This window comes from Lithobates pipiens, unplaced genomic scaffold (assembly GCF_037356315.1).
Source record: "Lithobates pipiens isolate NorthernLeopardFrog02 unplaced genomic scaffold, aLitPip1_a1.2 Scaffold_22, whole genome shotgun sequence".
In the NCBI taxonomy this organism is placed as follows: Eukaryota; Metazoa; Chordata; class Amphibia; order Anura; family Ranidae; genus Lithobates; species Lithobates pipiens.
The window spans coordinates 317,462,151-317,479,744 of NW_027507784.1; the positions used below are offsets into that span (position 1 = coordinate 317,462,151).

General features: G+C 43.4%; 2 protein-coding genes across 3 annotated transcripts in view; one reads left to right on the plus strand and one right to left on the minus strand.

Moving 5' to 3' along the window:
- SLC5A10 (solute carrier family 5 member 10) overlaps window positions 1-17,594 on the minus strand; it is a 217,596-nt gene that overhangs the window by 103,255 nt on the left and 96,747 nt on the right. The window lies entirely within an intron of this gene.
- The window catches only part of FAM83G (family with sequence similarity 83 member G), a 92,808-nt gene that overhangs the window by 33,380 nt on the left and 41,834 nt on the right, over window positions 1-17,594 (plus strand). For both annotated transcript variants that reach the window (XM_077449431.1, XM_077449432.1), the window contains exon 2: window positions 14,028-14,195. In XM_077449431.1, the coding sequence (XP_077305557.1) occupies window positions 14,028-14,195 (168 nt within the window). The remainder of the gene's footprint in view (window positions 1-14,027; window positions 14,196-17,594) is intronic.

Here is a 17,594-nt window from a genome sequence, read left to right on the forward strand (position 1 = left end):
CCTCACCGTTGGATATATACTGTACCTGCTTTATATTTTATGATGATTTTGCTTGCATGCACCCACAGTTTAAACAATGGAAGCTAGATACCAAATACCATAAAACGTTGCAGAGACCTCATTTTACTTAGTGATCCACTGAACTGTGTTTAAGGCTGGGTTCACACCGCTGCGGGTGGGAGACCCGGATGTGATTCGCACTGCAGTGCAAATCACATCCGATCTCTGTGAGATGCGAGTTCAGCCATACAGATAGTATGGCTGAATTCGCATCGCACCCGCCGCAAACTCGCACAGGACCCTTTTTTTGGTCCGCAGCAGAATCGGATCGCATGGGTGTTCACACCATGCGATCCGATTCCTGTCAGAGTTTGCAGATCGCACTGCGATATGCGGACTGATCTGGGGGTGTCATTAAGATTTCATTGACACTCCCAGCAGTCCGCATAGGGCAGTGTGAACTGCCGGCGGGAGGCATGCGATGCGGGAAAACGCCGCGGATTTGCGGCGTTCCCGCATCGCTCCGGTGTGAACCTAGCCTTAAAGAAAGATGGTTTTGGGTACATACAGTACATGTGCCCCATAAATACGCCAGACTAAACATTGTATAAAACATCTGTTTATTCTTAGGACCGTGATTGGTCACTGAAAGTTTCAGTTGGCCAACAGGGGCCATTGCGGAAAGTGTGTGTCTGAACTGGTACCCAACCAAGCTCAACTCAACTCGAGACTTCCTGACATATAACACACCTTGCCCATTAAACCCAATCCGAAACTAAAATGAAAAACCTTCATTATGATTGCATGTGAGTGAATCAATTAAGGCACTTTGCCAATAACAAATCAATCAACCAGCAACTTGCATCTTATCGTATTACAGATTGAGTGGGTAATTGAGATCCAATAGAGAGCAATAGAAAACGGGTGACCGGTAAAGCAACCTGCTAGAAAGTGATTCGATTTTTTTATTTGTGTTTTGATCAGAGTTTAACTCATTGACCAAAATGATCAAAAATATTGGATTGATTCTTTTCGTTTTCGATTTTAAAAAATCAAATCAAAATTGCGAAATTTACGGTATACGTCGTAGAATAAAATGTTCTTTATTTCAAATCCATCAGTGTAGGGGAAAATCCAATGCATAAAACGTTGATGCGTTTCAGCCCTGCTGGGGTTTAATCCTAATGCCCATAGTGACTCAAGCCCACCAGGGCTGAAACGCGTCAGTGTTTTGTACATTGAATTTTCCTCTACCCTGATGGATTCGAAGTAAAGATTTTATGTTAAGACATACCATGTTGCCAACCTTTTGCTTGACCGTTACATGCAGCTGCAGTCTGAGCACAGGTCTTGTCACTTTCACAAGATCATTAGGTGAATGGGTTGTAGCATCACACTGTGGATATGACCAATATTAGCCAGCAGTGGATAGGACTTGATATCGGCTTCCTATAGTCTCTGTAAAGCAGACCGAGTGGAAAAGAAGAAATAACAGCAAGGACCTGAGTATGACCCGGTATCTGCCCCTTGTTGCCCTGTATAGCAGAGTTCAGGCTGGGACAGAAGAAACGGCAGCAAATACCGGAATTTGACCCGATTTCAGCATCTTGTAGCCCTGTATAGCAGGGCTTACACTCTGAGAGAGGAAGAAGCATTACAAAGAGCCTATCGTGCTGATAGGGAGGATAAAGCAGGGTGACAGACAAATGAGTTTGTCACTGTGCTGCTATTCTTTAACTGTCCAATCACAGGCTGGAGGTGGGTCCATGATGGCCTAGGCACAGAGGAAGTGGGTTGGCTGGTGTTTTGGTGTTGCTCATCATTTTTAACTCAGAAGAGTGAGGACAACTAGTGGTAGAAAGGAAGTTCTGCCACGGACCGCTCCCAGATTAAATGTGTGTTTTTAAGGAAAAACTTGTTTTACTTTTATCTTTTTAATAGGAGACTATTATTAACAATAATTATTATTAACCACTTGCTTACTGGGCACTTAAACCCCCCTCAGTCCCAGACCAATTTTCAGCTTTCAGCGCTGATGCACTTTGAGTGACAATTGCGCGGTCATACAACACTGTACCCAAATGAAATTTTTATCATTTTTTTCCCACAAATAGAGCTTTCTTTTGGTGGTATTTAGTTACAGCTCGGAGTTTTATTTTTTGCTAAACAAACAAAAAAAGATGCAAAAAAAAAAAAAAAAAAAATCATGTTTTAATAGTTTGTTATAAAATTTTGCAAACGGGTCATTTTTCTCCTTCATTGAAGTGCGCTGATTAGGCGGCACTGATAGGCTGCATTGGTGGGCACTGATGGGCTGCATTGGTGGGCACTGATGGGCTGCATTGGTGGGCACTGATAGGCTGCACTGGTGGGCACTGATAGGCATAGTTAAGGCGGCACTAATAGGCACAGATAAGGCGGCACCGATGGGCACAGATAAGGCGGCACTGATGGGCAAAGATGGGCACAGATAAGATGGCACGGATGGGTGGCACGGATAAGTGGCACGGATGGGTGGCACGGATGGGCACTGATAGGTACCACAGATAGATGGGACTGATGGGCACTGATAGGTGGCACTGATAGGTGGCTCTGATAGGTGGCACTGCTGGGCACTGATGGGCGGCACTGATGGGCGGCACTGCTGGGCACTGATGGGCGGCACTGCTGGGCACTGATGGGCGGCACTGGGGTGCAGCACCTGAGGCAGATTTTGGGTGGCACAGTGGGTGGCACTGCTGGGTGGCACTGTGGGTGGCACTGTGGGCACTGCTGGGTGGCACTGTGGGCACTGCTGGGTGGCACTGTGGGCACTATGGGCACTGCTGGGTGGCACTGACAGGGGGGCACTTACTTTATTTCAGGATGGCACTGCGGGTGGCAGGTGGGCACTGGCAGGGGGCAGGTGTCCTTTTAAATTGCTGGCCGTGTTCGGGACTGATGTCCCGAACACGGCCGCCGGCGATCGGCTTTTTTTTTTTCTCCTCGCGCTGTCAGCGCGAGGAGGAATACTAGCCGATTACCGGCTCCGTTTTATCACATGATCAGCTGTCATTGGCTGACAGCTGATCACGTGATAAGGGGTCGGGATCGACCCCTTACACGGATCGGTGATCAGGCGAGTCTCACGGACTCGCCGATCACAGAGCGCGCCCCTCAGGGGGCGCGCAGGCCGCTCGTAACCGGGACTACGTCAATAGACGTAGTCCCGAAAATGTGGGTCCGCGCTATTGCCGTCATTTTGCAATAGCGCGGATCCCAAGTGGTTAATAAATATATATAATATTTAAAACTTTTTTTTTTTTTTACTGAAGTTTTGGTTTTTAAATGTTTTTCTAGCTGCCAGAGTTCCTTTTACAGCTTAGTAAGAGTTGAATGTTGCTGCATTATTTTCTGAGCCCGATGGAGGTCATGTAATATGTGTTTTAAGACACACGTAGCAGAAGAGTGTATTGCACTATAAACCAGCATATGTTCTAGACACCTGTGTTTTTGCAGTTTTCTGGTGCCACATAAACCAAGGACATTAGGGTGTAGTTCAGAATAGTTTTTTTCTTTTCTTTTTTTTTTAGGAGGCTGGGACAGCTGGAGACGGTTGTAAATTCCTAGAAGTTGATAAAGAATGGGGCCCAGGCGCCCTTCATAAATGTCATGTGTGTAAATCTTGTGTGTGTGTGTGTGAGAAGCCCGCCAGTCACAAATAACCTAAATTTAAAGTGTGAACATGTATAAACATGATGGCAGAAAGAATAAGTGGTCCACCAAGTCTACTGCTTTTTTTTTTTTTTTTTTTCCCCCCTTTTATTTGGTCACTTTTTTGTCTGAGTAGCTTTAGGGTTCATGCACATGGGTGCTTTTGCCCATATAGTGTAAAAAAAAAAAAACTTGGCATACTCCAACACCAGTGGTGCGTACCGCCTGCTGCCAGCAGCTCTGTCAGAATCAATGACCGGCTGGAATACGTGGCTGTACACTGTTTTGATCACTACTCGCATTCAGGGCCATATATGCTCAGCAGTGTGTGCCCCAGATGCAATAAAAGTTTGCATTCAGGGTCTAGGTTTCTGAACAGAAGAACCACTTGGAACAGCGCCATTAACTTCAGCCTATCGCTAATCTTGACAGCTACTAGCAGCAGGCTCTAGGCACCACCTGTGCCACCTGTATGGCAAACGCAATACACATGGTGTTCTACAATGTACACCCATGCAAGAGCCGCATTTGCCCGCATGCGGATGTACAGATAGAGTGAGTGTGTGTTCGGAGCCTTGCGCCCACACGGCTGTCAAATTGGGAACAGCAGCTGCATCCATGCCATCGACATGGATAAGACTGCCTACACGGGGATGCTCCAAACACCTGTGCATCCCTGTGCAGGCAAACGCGGCCCTCATATTAGTGTACACTTTAGTATTGCCATGTAAAAGTGGTTTTAAAGGGTTGTTTGTCTTGCATTCTCTGCACTAAAGTAAAAATCCCTTGTGTGCGGTTTTCACCCAGCCCCTGTATACTTACCTGAGCCAGATCGCGATCCAATGCTATGCATAAGAGCAGTGGCTCTCTGCTCTCTCCCTCCTCACAGGCTCAAAGAAATCAGCAGGAGCCATTGACTCTTACTGCTGTCAATCACAGCCAGTGAGGGGGGGGGGGGGGAACAAGCCACGCTCACAGACGAGGTTTAGTGCTAGAATTATTGAGTTTGCTCTAAGGCCCCATTCGCATGAACGGACCGTTAAGGTCTGCCTGTCAAGTTTTGTCGGCGGACCTGAACGGGTGCTCCATGTTAGTCTAGGAAGCGACAGATGTCAGCGGTGACATGTTCGCTGACATCCGACCAGGTCCGATCCGCTAAAATCAAGCAGATGGCCCTACATTCGCATTCGCATTATCCCTGGCAGATCGGATTGGGTGAGATTTGATCTCTCCATAGCAAAGAGCGATACTTCGACAAGCCCCTCCCCGCTCAGTGATCAGAGATCACTGGCAGTGGATCCGCCTTGTGTGAATGAGGCCTTACAATAACATATGCCGGTGCGACTTGCGTATGCGTTCGATTCTGCACACGAGCACGGAGGGGGTGGGGATGGAGTGCTTTCGACTTTTTTTATTTTCTTTTTACGATGTCCCTTTTTTTTTTTTAATCACTTTATTCCTATTATAAGCAATGCAAACGTCCCTTGTAATGGAAATAAGCATGACGGGTCCTCTTTATTGAGAGTACTGGGGTAAAAAACAACAAGATCTCTCGTTTACTCTTAAAATTTTAGGAAAAAGTGACATCGGAGGTCAATTCGGTCCTCCAAGGGCATAGAACCAAGTTGGGGGGCTATCTTGCCCTTACTCAACTTTCTACCTAGCCATTGGCCGCATCTGGTTGAATTGCGGGCTTTCCCGACTGCTCTTGTTAGCTCGGAAACTACCAGGAAGTGGGGGGGAGGTGAGCACCTGTGTATTGCCCTGTGTATTTGTGGTGTTGGTAACCGAAGAAGCGTTTTACAGTCCCAGTGTATCACATAATGAGAAGAGGAAGAAGCTGCCATATTGAGTTAAAGTGAAGATAAGGGGAGATCTGGTAAAGGTCTGTAGCAGCTGATCTATTCCAGAGAGCGGCTGATATCTGGAACACAAGTCAGGCCTTGTTGGTTTGCTGTGTCCCAGCCACGCTAATCCTTGGGTAGACAAAGATTAATTTATACTTCTTTTGTGCTGTAGAACAAAGTCTGAGCCAAGGAGGAAGTTCTGTAAGAGCAGACAGGAGCACGGGTGTGGAGAAAGGGTCAGAAAGACACGCTGTATAGCTTTGCCTGCAGATAAACTGCAGCTATTACTGCAAGGCGAGAGAGGAAAGGGTTTTAGCTGTTTCCAAGAAATCACGTTTAATTCATCTGTACTCTGTGGGACTTTTTTTGGACAGCCTGGGCAAGAAAACGCCACACAATGGGGATAGGTCATGTCTGGGTTTCATTCTCCATCACTTTGAAAATGAATTACCAGTGAAGCAATTGCTTTGGAGACATACCGGTACCTTCCCCAAATGTAAGGTAGAGTTAAATCCAGTCACTAAAATTTTATTTTTAAAAGCCTTGTTCAGTGTTTCTTTTTTTTTTTTAAAGTCTGCAGGAGAGTAATATCTGGTGATCCTGCCCTGAAGGTCTTTGCTAAGGCACTTCCTGTTATGGGATGACAACTCCTTTTACTGTTTGTACTTCTGTGTTGTCACCATTGTGAAGACTACAAGTGGCCATGTCAACACGTTTTGCAGAGGCATGGGCCACTGTTGGTTCTTACCTGTTGTTGGGTAATAACTGTTTAATAATTGTGCTCCTGCATTTTCGGCATGGTGGAGACTACAAGTGGCCTTATGTAGGCGTGGTCTACTGTGTTTACTTTCCAGTTATGGGGGTGACAACTGTCTACTAATTTTGCTCCTGCATTGTCACCATGAGGCAGCATACAAGCAGACATGTTTACATACATTACTCAGGCATGGTCCACTGTTGTCAAACTCAGCCAGAGCAATGCTCTACAGCAGGGGTGTCCAACCTTTTGACCTTCCTGGGCCACATTGGAAGAAGAGAAATTACATAGTTACATAGTTACTAAGGTTGAATACACACACCAGTCCATCCAGTTCAACTTGAGTGTCTACAATTGTCCCTACCCTCAAGGGGCCCACAATCCAAGGCCCCCATTAATATACTAGGGCCAATTTTGGACAGAAGCCAATTAAGCTACCAGAATGTCTTTGGAGTGTGGGAGGAAACCGGAGTACCCGGAGGAAACTCACGCAGGCACAGGTAGAACATGCAAACTCCAGGCAGGTAGTGTCATAGTTGGGATTCGAACCAGCGACCCTTTTTACTGCTAGGTGAGAGTGCTAACCACTACACCTAGTTAACGATCACTGATCTACTGTAGATATTGTATGGTAAATTGTGTGGTCAGAGATCAGTATCAGATTCTACATAAAGTATGGTAACAACATCCCGTATAGATAAGGAGAAACATTTGGATGATATGGGACTTTTAAGGTGCAAAGTACAAAAAAAGGGAAAAAAAAAATACACATTTTATTAAATGAACAATATCATAAAAACAATACATACAGTATAATCCTAGCCAGATGATGTACCTATCTGAGTAATACAATTTCATATTATTTTTTGTATTATAAAAGTAAAAGAGGGCATCACAAAACTAGTGCAATATTTGGCACTGTTTTTTTTTATAAACTCTAGCGCATAAATATCTGGTTGGATAGATGGAGTAGCAATTCTCAAGGTGCTCATCAGATATTTTGGTCCTAATATTGCCCTTCATGGGCTTGAAAATAATTGCTCACAAATAAAGGTGCTAAAAACTGATGAACTGAATAAAGCGTGATTTATGAAAGTTGGGATATTTTTATTTGGGAAGATGGCTTATAAAAGTTCAGTAAACACTGAAGTAAGACACTGTCACATTTTTCCCAGCCAGTTTCATTAGTACAGTGAGTGCATATTTTTGGCACTGATTACTGTATTAGTGTCACTGGTCTCCAAAAAGTGTCCCAATTTGTCTGCTGCGAAATTAAAGTCCCGCTATAAGTCGCTGATCTTGTTGCTGGGTGGGATCTACTATTGAGGTAAGGGTCTATTGATGCTGACTGCTGGGGGGGGGGGGGGTGTCTATTGCTTCTGGCTGCAGGGAATATACTATTCTACTGCTTTCCTTTATCATTAACAAATTACACACAAATTACGTAGCACCACAAAATGGTACTTGGTTTTGTATTTTCCAAAAGGGGTGATAATGGAAGGTGGGTAGGGTGGAACTAAGGGATGGTGCTCAGAGGTGGATGGAGGGCAGAGAAAAGGGGTGACTCAGAAGGGGGAAGTACCTGCATCTATTGTCTGGGGGGAAGCCCTGGTTAGAAGTGTCTTAGCTAATTAAAGACTCATTGTGGCGTATGAGCTACCATGACACAATGGGGTGTGACCGGCCAGTAGTCAACCTTCACCAGCAGTGCCTATTTGGCAGGAAATTTTACAAGTACAAACTAAGAATTCTAAGTATCTCAGCGCTGCTTTACAATTTGCATACCCTCGTGGGTAATCACAAAACGCAAACAGTTGGTGGGACCTGAGGATGGGTTTGGAAACCCTGTGATAGTGTGGAGACACCGTAGTAGTTTTTGCTGCCAATTGCTGGCTCGCACCCTTCCTTGCTTATCAAACACTCCTTTATTAACTAATATCGAAGCAATATGTTTACTCCTTGATATCATGAAACGCCCAGTGTCCACATCCTTCTGTTAACCCTTTTTATTGCTAGTGCCACGTTCCCTACACGATGGCTGTCCCTCTCCTCAATACCTGATGTCATTTTTCCTGCTTTGGAAATGGTTAGTCTGACCTCACACTTTAGCTGCTTGCCCTATTCTTTAGCAGTGCAGAACAATACACTTTAGTGTTTTAGGCCGCAATGGACGTCCTTTGGCAAGGTGCATTGCAGTGCTGTTCAGAATGAATGGCACCACAGCACACCGACACATTTTAAAGTGCTTTGCCTTGGTGTGAATGGGTCCTCTAAGACAGCAGCACCACTCATCTCCTACCTGCCGCTCAGCAACAGCGTTTTTATGTGCCAGTCGTTCCTGCTGCCAATGAGTGGTTTTGCACACATGGCCACCACCCACATAAGTCCACAGAGAGCCCTACTCTGAAGGCTGGAGTTTCCTGAAATGATTTCATAAGGGAGCCCGAAAAGCCAATTGAAAAATCTTCATTTAAAATTTGTTTATATATAATATATCACAGAGGATCTAAATCAACTTCATGTGCACCGAATTCCTTTGCAAAGCCAGACATCTTTTAGAGGAAGCCATGAGATCATTTCTGCAGTGCACACAGGCTGTAGGGAGAGCTGTGCACCACGCGCTGCTCTGCGGGGGCGGGCTCAAGACCAGTAATACCATGAGCAATGAGAGAGGGCTGTAATGGCAGATTTTTATTACAGGATACTCCTGCATGTAATCAAAGTGAAGGAGATGTTCCATGCCGGCTGCTGAACATATCTGGCATAAATATTTAGCACCAAGACAAAAGTAATAGACATGGCACATGTGTGTTACTGTGCCAACTGTATCATCCACCCCAATAGTGCATGTATCTGGACACTACTAGACCTTTTCCATCTCATCGGCCAGTGCTAGAAGTCTCAGCATCATGCTCAAAGGTCAAGGGAAGCGGAATAAAAATTGGAGTAGCACAATTCGGTAAGCTTAGCAATAATTTGTGTGACTATAAATTAATCCGTTCTTTAGCCATTTTTTTTTTAAATGTAGAATCTGTATGTTTTACAGAAAAGCTCGACAAAGTTTCACAGAGCATAACTAAAGACAAGAGTACAGCAGTAGTCTCCCTTTCTGGCAACTGTCTCTCTTTGAAAGCATGGATGGAGGTGGTTCATTCACCTATATGTAAATATCATCTTGAGCTATTGGGCTCTGTTAACAAGCTTCTTTGTTGCCAAGTAATGTGATGTAATATTACATATTTAACTTTGAAAAAAAAAATAACTTTAAAAAAAAGTAGCTACTATGAGTTATCCTTAAGATTGGTGCCCCAAAGCTTAGGCCAAAACCAGAGTTGGCATTAGAGCAGCGTGCACCTAGAGTAGTGTCGTTCAACTAGGGTACTACAGATTTTGGGTTCCCCAGGACTTTCCGAGCAGAAGACCCAGTTCCATCTGGAACATACTGTAGATGGATGAGAGCACTCCATGTGATGGAGGGACTTCTAAGTAGTGGGGGCTTTGATGTAATGGAAGGACTCTAGCATGAAGGGGGTCCTCAGACATCATGGAGGCATCTGAAAAGGGGGGAGCTCTGATGATACATTTAAGACTGGGTTGCCTCAAGATTTTGCATACTTTTAAAGGTTGAAAAAAAGCTGACCTAGAAGAGAAGTCCAGGTGACAGATCCATGATGTTGTTCTGGAAATAACTGCTGACAGAGTTTTACTAGTGCCAGGTTTTAATTTATCTGCCCAAGCTTTTCTGGGCTTTGTCCTGTCATCAGTATTTGATGAGATCTTTTCACATAAAATAATTACACGCTAGCAGGAATGCCACTTCCCATTCTCACCCTGACTGAGTATTAATTAATCTCACAATTGTTTTGTGTTTGGCGCTGGGCGTGTGAGATAATGACACCAATGAGAGGGAGAGATGTGGAGTTAAGTAGGTTACTAGAGAAGCAGAAAATCCTCTGTCAAAAGCATCTTAAAGCTGAAGTTGAATCTCCTCATATTTGCTTTCCTGGTTCCTCCTTCTACCCTTTAGCAACAAGCTGATTACATTTTCAAATAAAACCTTTCCATTTTCATTACACACATTATTTTAGACCCAGTGACCTCATTACTGGGACACTGTGCTTCTCTATGCAGTGAAGGCATTTATGGCTTGGAGGGGATGTGGCAGCGTGCTGTACATAACATCATGGCACCCTGTCTCGGTGATCCCCCTCAAGGGCCCTCAGTCTTGATGCAAGCAGTTGGCTGGTTCTTGGGAAAGGCTATGCAAATATCAAAATGCTATGTTGATGACAGTCTGGAGAGGTGAGCGTTCCTAGGCAAATTATATTTGGATGCAGATCACGCTAGGTAATGTCCACTTGTGATGCTGAGCCTCCATGATTGAAAGATATCTGATATCTTCTAGATTGTGTAAGCTCTAACGAGCAGGGCCCTCTGATCCCTCCTGTATTGATTTTGTATTGTGAGTGTACTGTTGACCCTCAAGTTGTAAAGCACTGTGCAAACTGTTGGCACTATATAAAGCCTATATGATGATAATATCTAATGAATGAAAGGGGCAAGCCAAAGACAAGCTAGGGAGGAAACCGCTAGATAATGTTGGATGTCCTCCAGCTAGGAAATAAGGGGCTTTTATGATTTTGCTTCAGCTTCTAATTCACACTGAAAAATGGGAGCCTTGAACCCCCGAAACGAGTTGGCTTTGTCTTCTAGCTATTTAACAAGATGATAAACTTTTACTAGACTTGCACAAACCTGTGGTGCTCTCTTGCTCTAAAACTGTGCTGCTCAGATACGGATTGGCAGAGTTTTCATGTTTATTTGGAGTGGAGGACTTTGTACAGGTTTGCTTTGATCACTTGTTGGCTTGTTCTACACAGTACCGCTCTTATGAAATATATCGTTTTTGTAGCGCTAGCCGATTTTGTTTATATGGTGTCTTGGTGATTTGTCATTCCTGCTGTCAGCTGCGGTATTCATTGAAATTGTGCATTGTCACAAAATCATTATTGCTGTCATAACTAAACAAACAGCAGAGCTCATGCAAGGTTTTTCTGTTGCTTGTTGTTAAAGAATGTTGGATATCATGGAATTTGTTACTCAGAACTTCTTTCTTGGTATTGACAGTAATCCATGTTATAACGTCACAGAGGCAGCAACTGCACTTTTTCAAAGGAAGAGCCTAAAACGGTCATTTTTAACCAGGGTTCCAGGAAACTAGGGTTCTCCAGAGGTTGCTAGGGGTTCCTTGAACTATGGCTGATTTTGATCACCCATTTGAAGGTTCCTACATACTTATAGAGCCAATGCCACTTGGTGGAGCCAGTTGCATAACACCAGTGATGTTTTTAGTTGTCTGTAAGGATCAGCACCACCAATTGACTCATTCTTCCCGATGATCACCAATGTAGGGGGCATTTTTCCCAATGACCACCAATAAATTGGTTTAAGCAGGGGTTCCCTGAGACCTGAAAATTATTTCAAGAGTTCATCTGGGGTTGGAAAAGGCTGGCCTAGGGATTCAATAACATTGTGCTGTTCATAACTGCCATTTAGAACAGCCTTTCTTAACCAGGGTTTCATGGAAACGTAGAGTTCCTTCAGCGGTTCCTCCCTGAGGGAGAGATTCAACACATCTATTACTGAGTCGTATGACTTGTATATCCCCAATGACATTCAGACAATTGTGTGTTTTTCAAAGACCCCATTGGCTTGTGTTAATGTGGTGAAGGGTAATTAGTTCTATTTTAAATTCTTTGATTTGTGATACGCTATTACTGCAATTTTTGTATTAATAATAAACTTTTCAATAATCTATATTTTTTTTCAAGTAAATGCCACATGGTTTCCCATAGTCCTTTTTTCTTTGTATGGAAGGATTTATGTAGGCCATTGAGACCACACTATAAATTGGAGTGTTGGCATACTTCTATGTGTATTCCCTAAACCTTTTTCTTCAAGGTCAAAGGCTTTCTCTAGAGTTTTCTTGAGCTATGGCTGATTGACCTCTCATTTGACAGTGACTACATAGTTCTGGGGCCAGTGCCAGTTGACAGAGCCAGCTGCTTGTCACTGATGATCTTTATAGCTGTTTGTAAGGATGACACTCTAGCCACCACCACCAAGTGGGACGTTGTTACCACTGGCCACCAACGTAAGGGGCATTTTTACGCACTGGACACCAATAAATTGGTATTAGCAGAGATTTCCTGAGACCTAAAAATTATTTAGAAAGTTCCCCCGAGGGATTGAGAGAGGCTGGGCTATGGATTAAATAACATTCTGCCGCTTATAACAACTATTCACTATTTAGAACAGCCCTTCTCAACTAGGGTCCTATAGGACCGCAGGGTTTCTGCAGAGGTTATTGGGTATTCCTTAAGCACCAAACGCTTTATGGCTTTCATAGAAGTAACTACAGAGACCGACAAACTTTTCCTCTATTGGTAAAGCTGGCCATACAGTGATCAAAATTGTGTTTGGATGGAGTAATCTGCTTTTTTTCATTTAGCCCCCTGGCTAAATGAAAAGGGGGAAAAAAAACCTAACCATTTATGACCAGCTTAAGCAGGCCATAGATGGTTCAAATCTTGGGTGGCTCAGCAGAAACCTGCTGAGATTTGAACATTAATGGGTATGCTCCATGTACCTGTGTTGATTGATCAACTTGGGTACAACCAGAAATCACTGTGTTCTGCCAGCAGGGAAGGCTCCCAGCACCCCCCTGCTTGTAGAACACAAATGGTTTTGCAGGAGGGATTCTTCCATCAACACTGGCAACCTGTGGTTGCAGGGAAGAAAATCGCTCCAGAGGAGGGATTCTTTCTACTGTTGGCAGCCCTTTTCCCACTGACATCCAATTTAAGGATAATTTTTTCCCCCTGACCACCACACTAATGTACCATGAGCTGTAGCTTTAGTAATCAGCAGGGGATCCCTGACACCAGAAAGTTATTTTAAGGCTTTCTCTGTGTTAATAAGATTGAGTTGCCTAATTTACTAGGTCAAAAGCAATCTGGAGTTTCCTGTGGTATCCATATTGAATGCAAAATCATTCATGTGAAGAATCCGTCAATGCATGAAGTGCAAGATGGTATACACATCAAGTGCCAATACATAGTAGGTTGGGTATAAAACATAATGAATACTTATTCATCATTTTTAAATAACAGGAAAACCTAGTATGTTGGCTTTGTGTGTCGGGAAATTGTTGCTGTTAGGTTTTTTTTTTCCCCATGGACTACAAAGCTGAACCCTCCCTGGAAGAGAAATTATAATGTATGGTCATTGAGGTCATTAAGCACAAATTTTGAGATGTTATCACATTGCTTAAAAAATAGTTGAAATAGTTTTGATGTGGCTTTCACATTTTACAAGCTTCCTCCTTTTTTTTTTCTTTTTTTTTGTGTGTTTTGGCCACTGTAGACTAGGTACAGTACATTAACCACTTCATTGTCTCTAGTTTGAGAGATACATAATGTGAATTTATTTTTAAATTCAAAACATTTTTTAACAGTTTTTTTTAAATATGATCGATCTGCTTGGCCAACACTTTTTGGGGGTATGTGTGTGTGTGTGTGTGTGTGTGTGTGTGTATATTCTCAAATCTTTTGGCACTAATGTTCATAGCTTACTACAGTTGCAGTCCAAAGTGGCTCTGGAAGCCCTTGGAGTTGTCTAGGTTGTAAATGTACTTTTATGTAAACGCTATATTCTTTTTGTTCCCACAGGTGATCGCCCTTGTAATGGACCTCTTCACAGACTTGGACATATTAAAGGACTTGTTAGATGCTGGCTTCAAGAGGAAGGTCTCTGTCTACATCATTCTGAATGAGTCCGATGTCAAGTATTTCCTACGGATGTGTGAAAAGGCTCAGATGCACAAAGGTCACCTCAAGGTGAGCCATGGAGTGGTTCTGTACTTTGCTGGAATCTTGAGACACTTCTATTCATTTTTCTACATAATCATGCCATTCGTTCCTTTTAGAGTTGGTTGTTTTTCTTAAAAAATAAATGTGTTTTTTTTTTTTATTAAAGATTCATACTTGCCTAGGTGGATGCAGCATCAGACTGATGCTGCATCTGCCCCCTGCCTTCTGTGCACTGAGAGCCGAACCACCAAACATCGACGATGGCTCGGTTTTCACAGATCCTCAGAGGAGAACTGCTAACTATCGGTCAGCGTCTCTCCTCTCTGCTTCTCCATGTTCATTGAAGTGCTGAGCTGTGGAGGGGCATGGAGCAGCCGTCTCAGCGGCATGCTGAGACTGCCATCAATCAAGGCAGCTGGCGGATCCAGACTTGGAAGTCGGGGTGACGTGCTGCCTCAACTAATGGCTGAAAACTGGTCACAGGAGTGCAAAATAAATTGTACTCCAGTGACCCAGAGGATAGGCCCAGCCTAAAAAGCTCAGGCTGGTCTTCTCCTTTTAAACTGAACTCTAAAACTATTAAAACTGCCCTTGCAGTGGGCCTCTCTCGGCAGGCTTCCTACACTATATAGACCAGTCTGCCAAAGCCCATGTCTAGTCAGTGCTCTGTCCAGTATTCACATTTTGATGTTGTCATGTACAATGCAGGGCAAGCAGTCCTACATTGTGTGAGGGCCCGCCCAGGACCCAGAACTTTGGAGAGGAGAAAAGAGGAGAAGTTAAATAAAAAATAAATTTAAAGCTACCTTAGGCAAAAATGAGTATATGTAACCCTTGCATTGTTAGGGGAGCCCCACAGCAAGGGTAGTTTTGAGTTTTTAGCTTAAAGATGAGCAAAATAATTAATTTTCCCCCGAGTCTTACGCTGTTGTCTCTAATCTATTACAGTTTGACATAGAAAACAGAAATTAAAAGTAAGCCAAAAGTTACAGAAAAAGCCCAAACTCTAAACCTTTATGTGTCTCCTAGTTTCCCTGGGTGGATAAAAAAATATATATATATCACTTTAAGCTGTGCATATATGCCGGTAAATATAATACATTGTATGCCAGCACAATCAACTAGGAATTGCCATGATTTTAAAAACTAAAAAGGTCAAGGCATTGTTTAGCTGTTCCATGATAAGTTGGTCCCGATGGATGTTTCCTTGTCGGTAGAAATTCTGTTGGTTTACTCAAAGCCCCCTTTTGACCCCTTTTTCTTTTTTTTGCACTCTGTGGTGCCCTCCGCAAGCTCCTGCCTTCTATTATATGACACAATGCTGGTGTAGGTAAAACCAAATTAGCTGGGGGTACCAGGTACCCAACACCACCTCCTGGAAGTGACTTCCTTTTCAATACAGTGCAGATCGGCAGCACGAGTGGTAAGTATTTACTATCTTTTTTTTAATGGGAAATGTACTTGTTTTTTGTAAATTTAATTTCAGCGACAGAGTCCCTTTGACCAAGTTTCAGATTGTGCCTGCTGCACACAGGCCGGGATTCTGGGAAACGTTTGTGATCAATAATTTGAATGCTTCGCACAAAGTACTAAATTCACTTTCTTCTTCCCGAATGGTTTATCTTTTACACAGGAGAATACAGATCTGGTTGATGTACAGTTTTTATTGTGCTTTTATGATGCACAAATACCACCATCATAATTATATATCTAGTACCAGGAAAATGTTTTCAGGAGTGCCCAACATTGTAAAAATCTAAAAATATGTTTGTAAGTATGGACATTAACGTGTACCTGTCCTTCCACACAATGGTGATGGTTGTGTTGTGAGTTAAAAAACAACTCCGCTCACATATATACTTGGCTCCTATTGTTTAGTGAAGGTTTGCATGCCGTGTTAAAGATGACCTGGCAGTTTAAGATGATTGAATACATCTAAAAAGTAGGTTAGGAAAACAAACCAACTGCTCATTGTTTTGCAATATGAAAGCATATCTAAACCCAAAAATAAATATGTAAATAAATATATTGTAGCTTACCAGCCTTGGATATTAAAGTTTTTTTTTTCTTATTTTGTTTTTTTTTAAACAAACATGTCATACTTACCTGCTTTGTGCAGTAGTTTTGCATAGAGCAGCCCCCATCCTCCTCTTATTGGTTCCATTTCCAGTGTGCCTGGCCCCTCCCCCCCCTACTCCCCAGAGGAAGCAGCTTGCAGTGGGTGCACTCAAGGAGGCTCACTTCCAAGCTGCGACTCTGCATGTCCATTCTCTCTCTCACACACACACACACACACACACACACACACACACACACACACACACACTGATTGGCTCAGTGGCTGTGATTGACAGCAGCAGGAGCCAATGGCTGTCTCAACGAATGAGGAGGCAGAGAGCTGAGCACTCGTGCACATTGCTGGATCAAGATGGGGCTCAGGTAAGTATTTCGGGGGTCTGCTGGACATAAATGTTTTCTTTACCTTCATGCATTGAATCCACACCTTGAGCCTTTAGAACCACTTTAAAGTAATTCAATCCAATAAGTGCAGATTCAACATTTCAAGGCTGTGCAGGACTTCTTCTTCAAGCATGTGATATGACATTTCATGTCTGAAGTTCTTTGTGGCCCCCAAACATTGCAACTGCACGTATTGTGTTGTGATTGCTTTAATAAATATTTGGACTATTGATTATGGATTCATGGTGGGCTGGCAGAGTATGTGTTCTTTTTTTTACTGTAAAAGTAAAGTGTACATACTTGCCTTTCCAGCTACCCACTCCATTGAACTCTGTGCAATTTTCCTCTGAAGTCCAAGAGGAAATACACTTATACACACCTTTTAATGTTGATATCCTGGGTTCCCCACAGCTCTTGCTGGTTCCTTCTAATGACTTCCACCCATTAACGGTGATATGGAGGCCAGCAGGAGAAATGAGTAAAAGTAAGAACTGCAGGGAACCAAGGAGATTGGCTCTCCCAGAAATGTTGGTTTCCCAGTGGAATTCTGGTGACCATTCCACAGCATCAGAGTAGAGTTGGACGGTGTGGGCAGCGGAAATTAGACGTATGTACACCGTGGGGACCTTGATGACCAGTCTGCAGAAGAAGGCCAAGTGGTCTCTAAATGTTACTAAAGGGGTACTCTCCTCAGAAAAAGGTTATGAGATTGCTGAATGGAAAATAGTGGAACTACATCAAATCAAAAGTATGAACTTTTTTGCCCTTGCATTACATATTTGACAGGAAATGGTATTTAACAGGTGTGTACATGCCAGGCCTTCAGTTTAATCCCTTTCTGGAACAGAGAGGGCCCACCTCCCCTACACCTTAAAGTCGGCTTCCTGTGTTGGAGGTGTCAGCAGTCTCCTGAGCACCCACGGGTGCCTCCCTGCCTGTAAGGCATGCTTGTGAGGACATGTATAT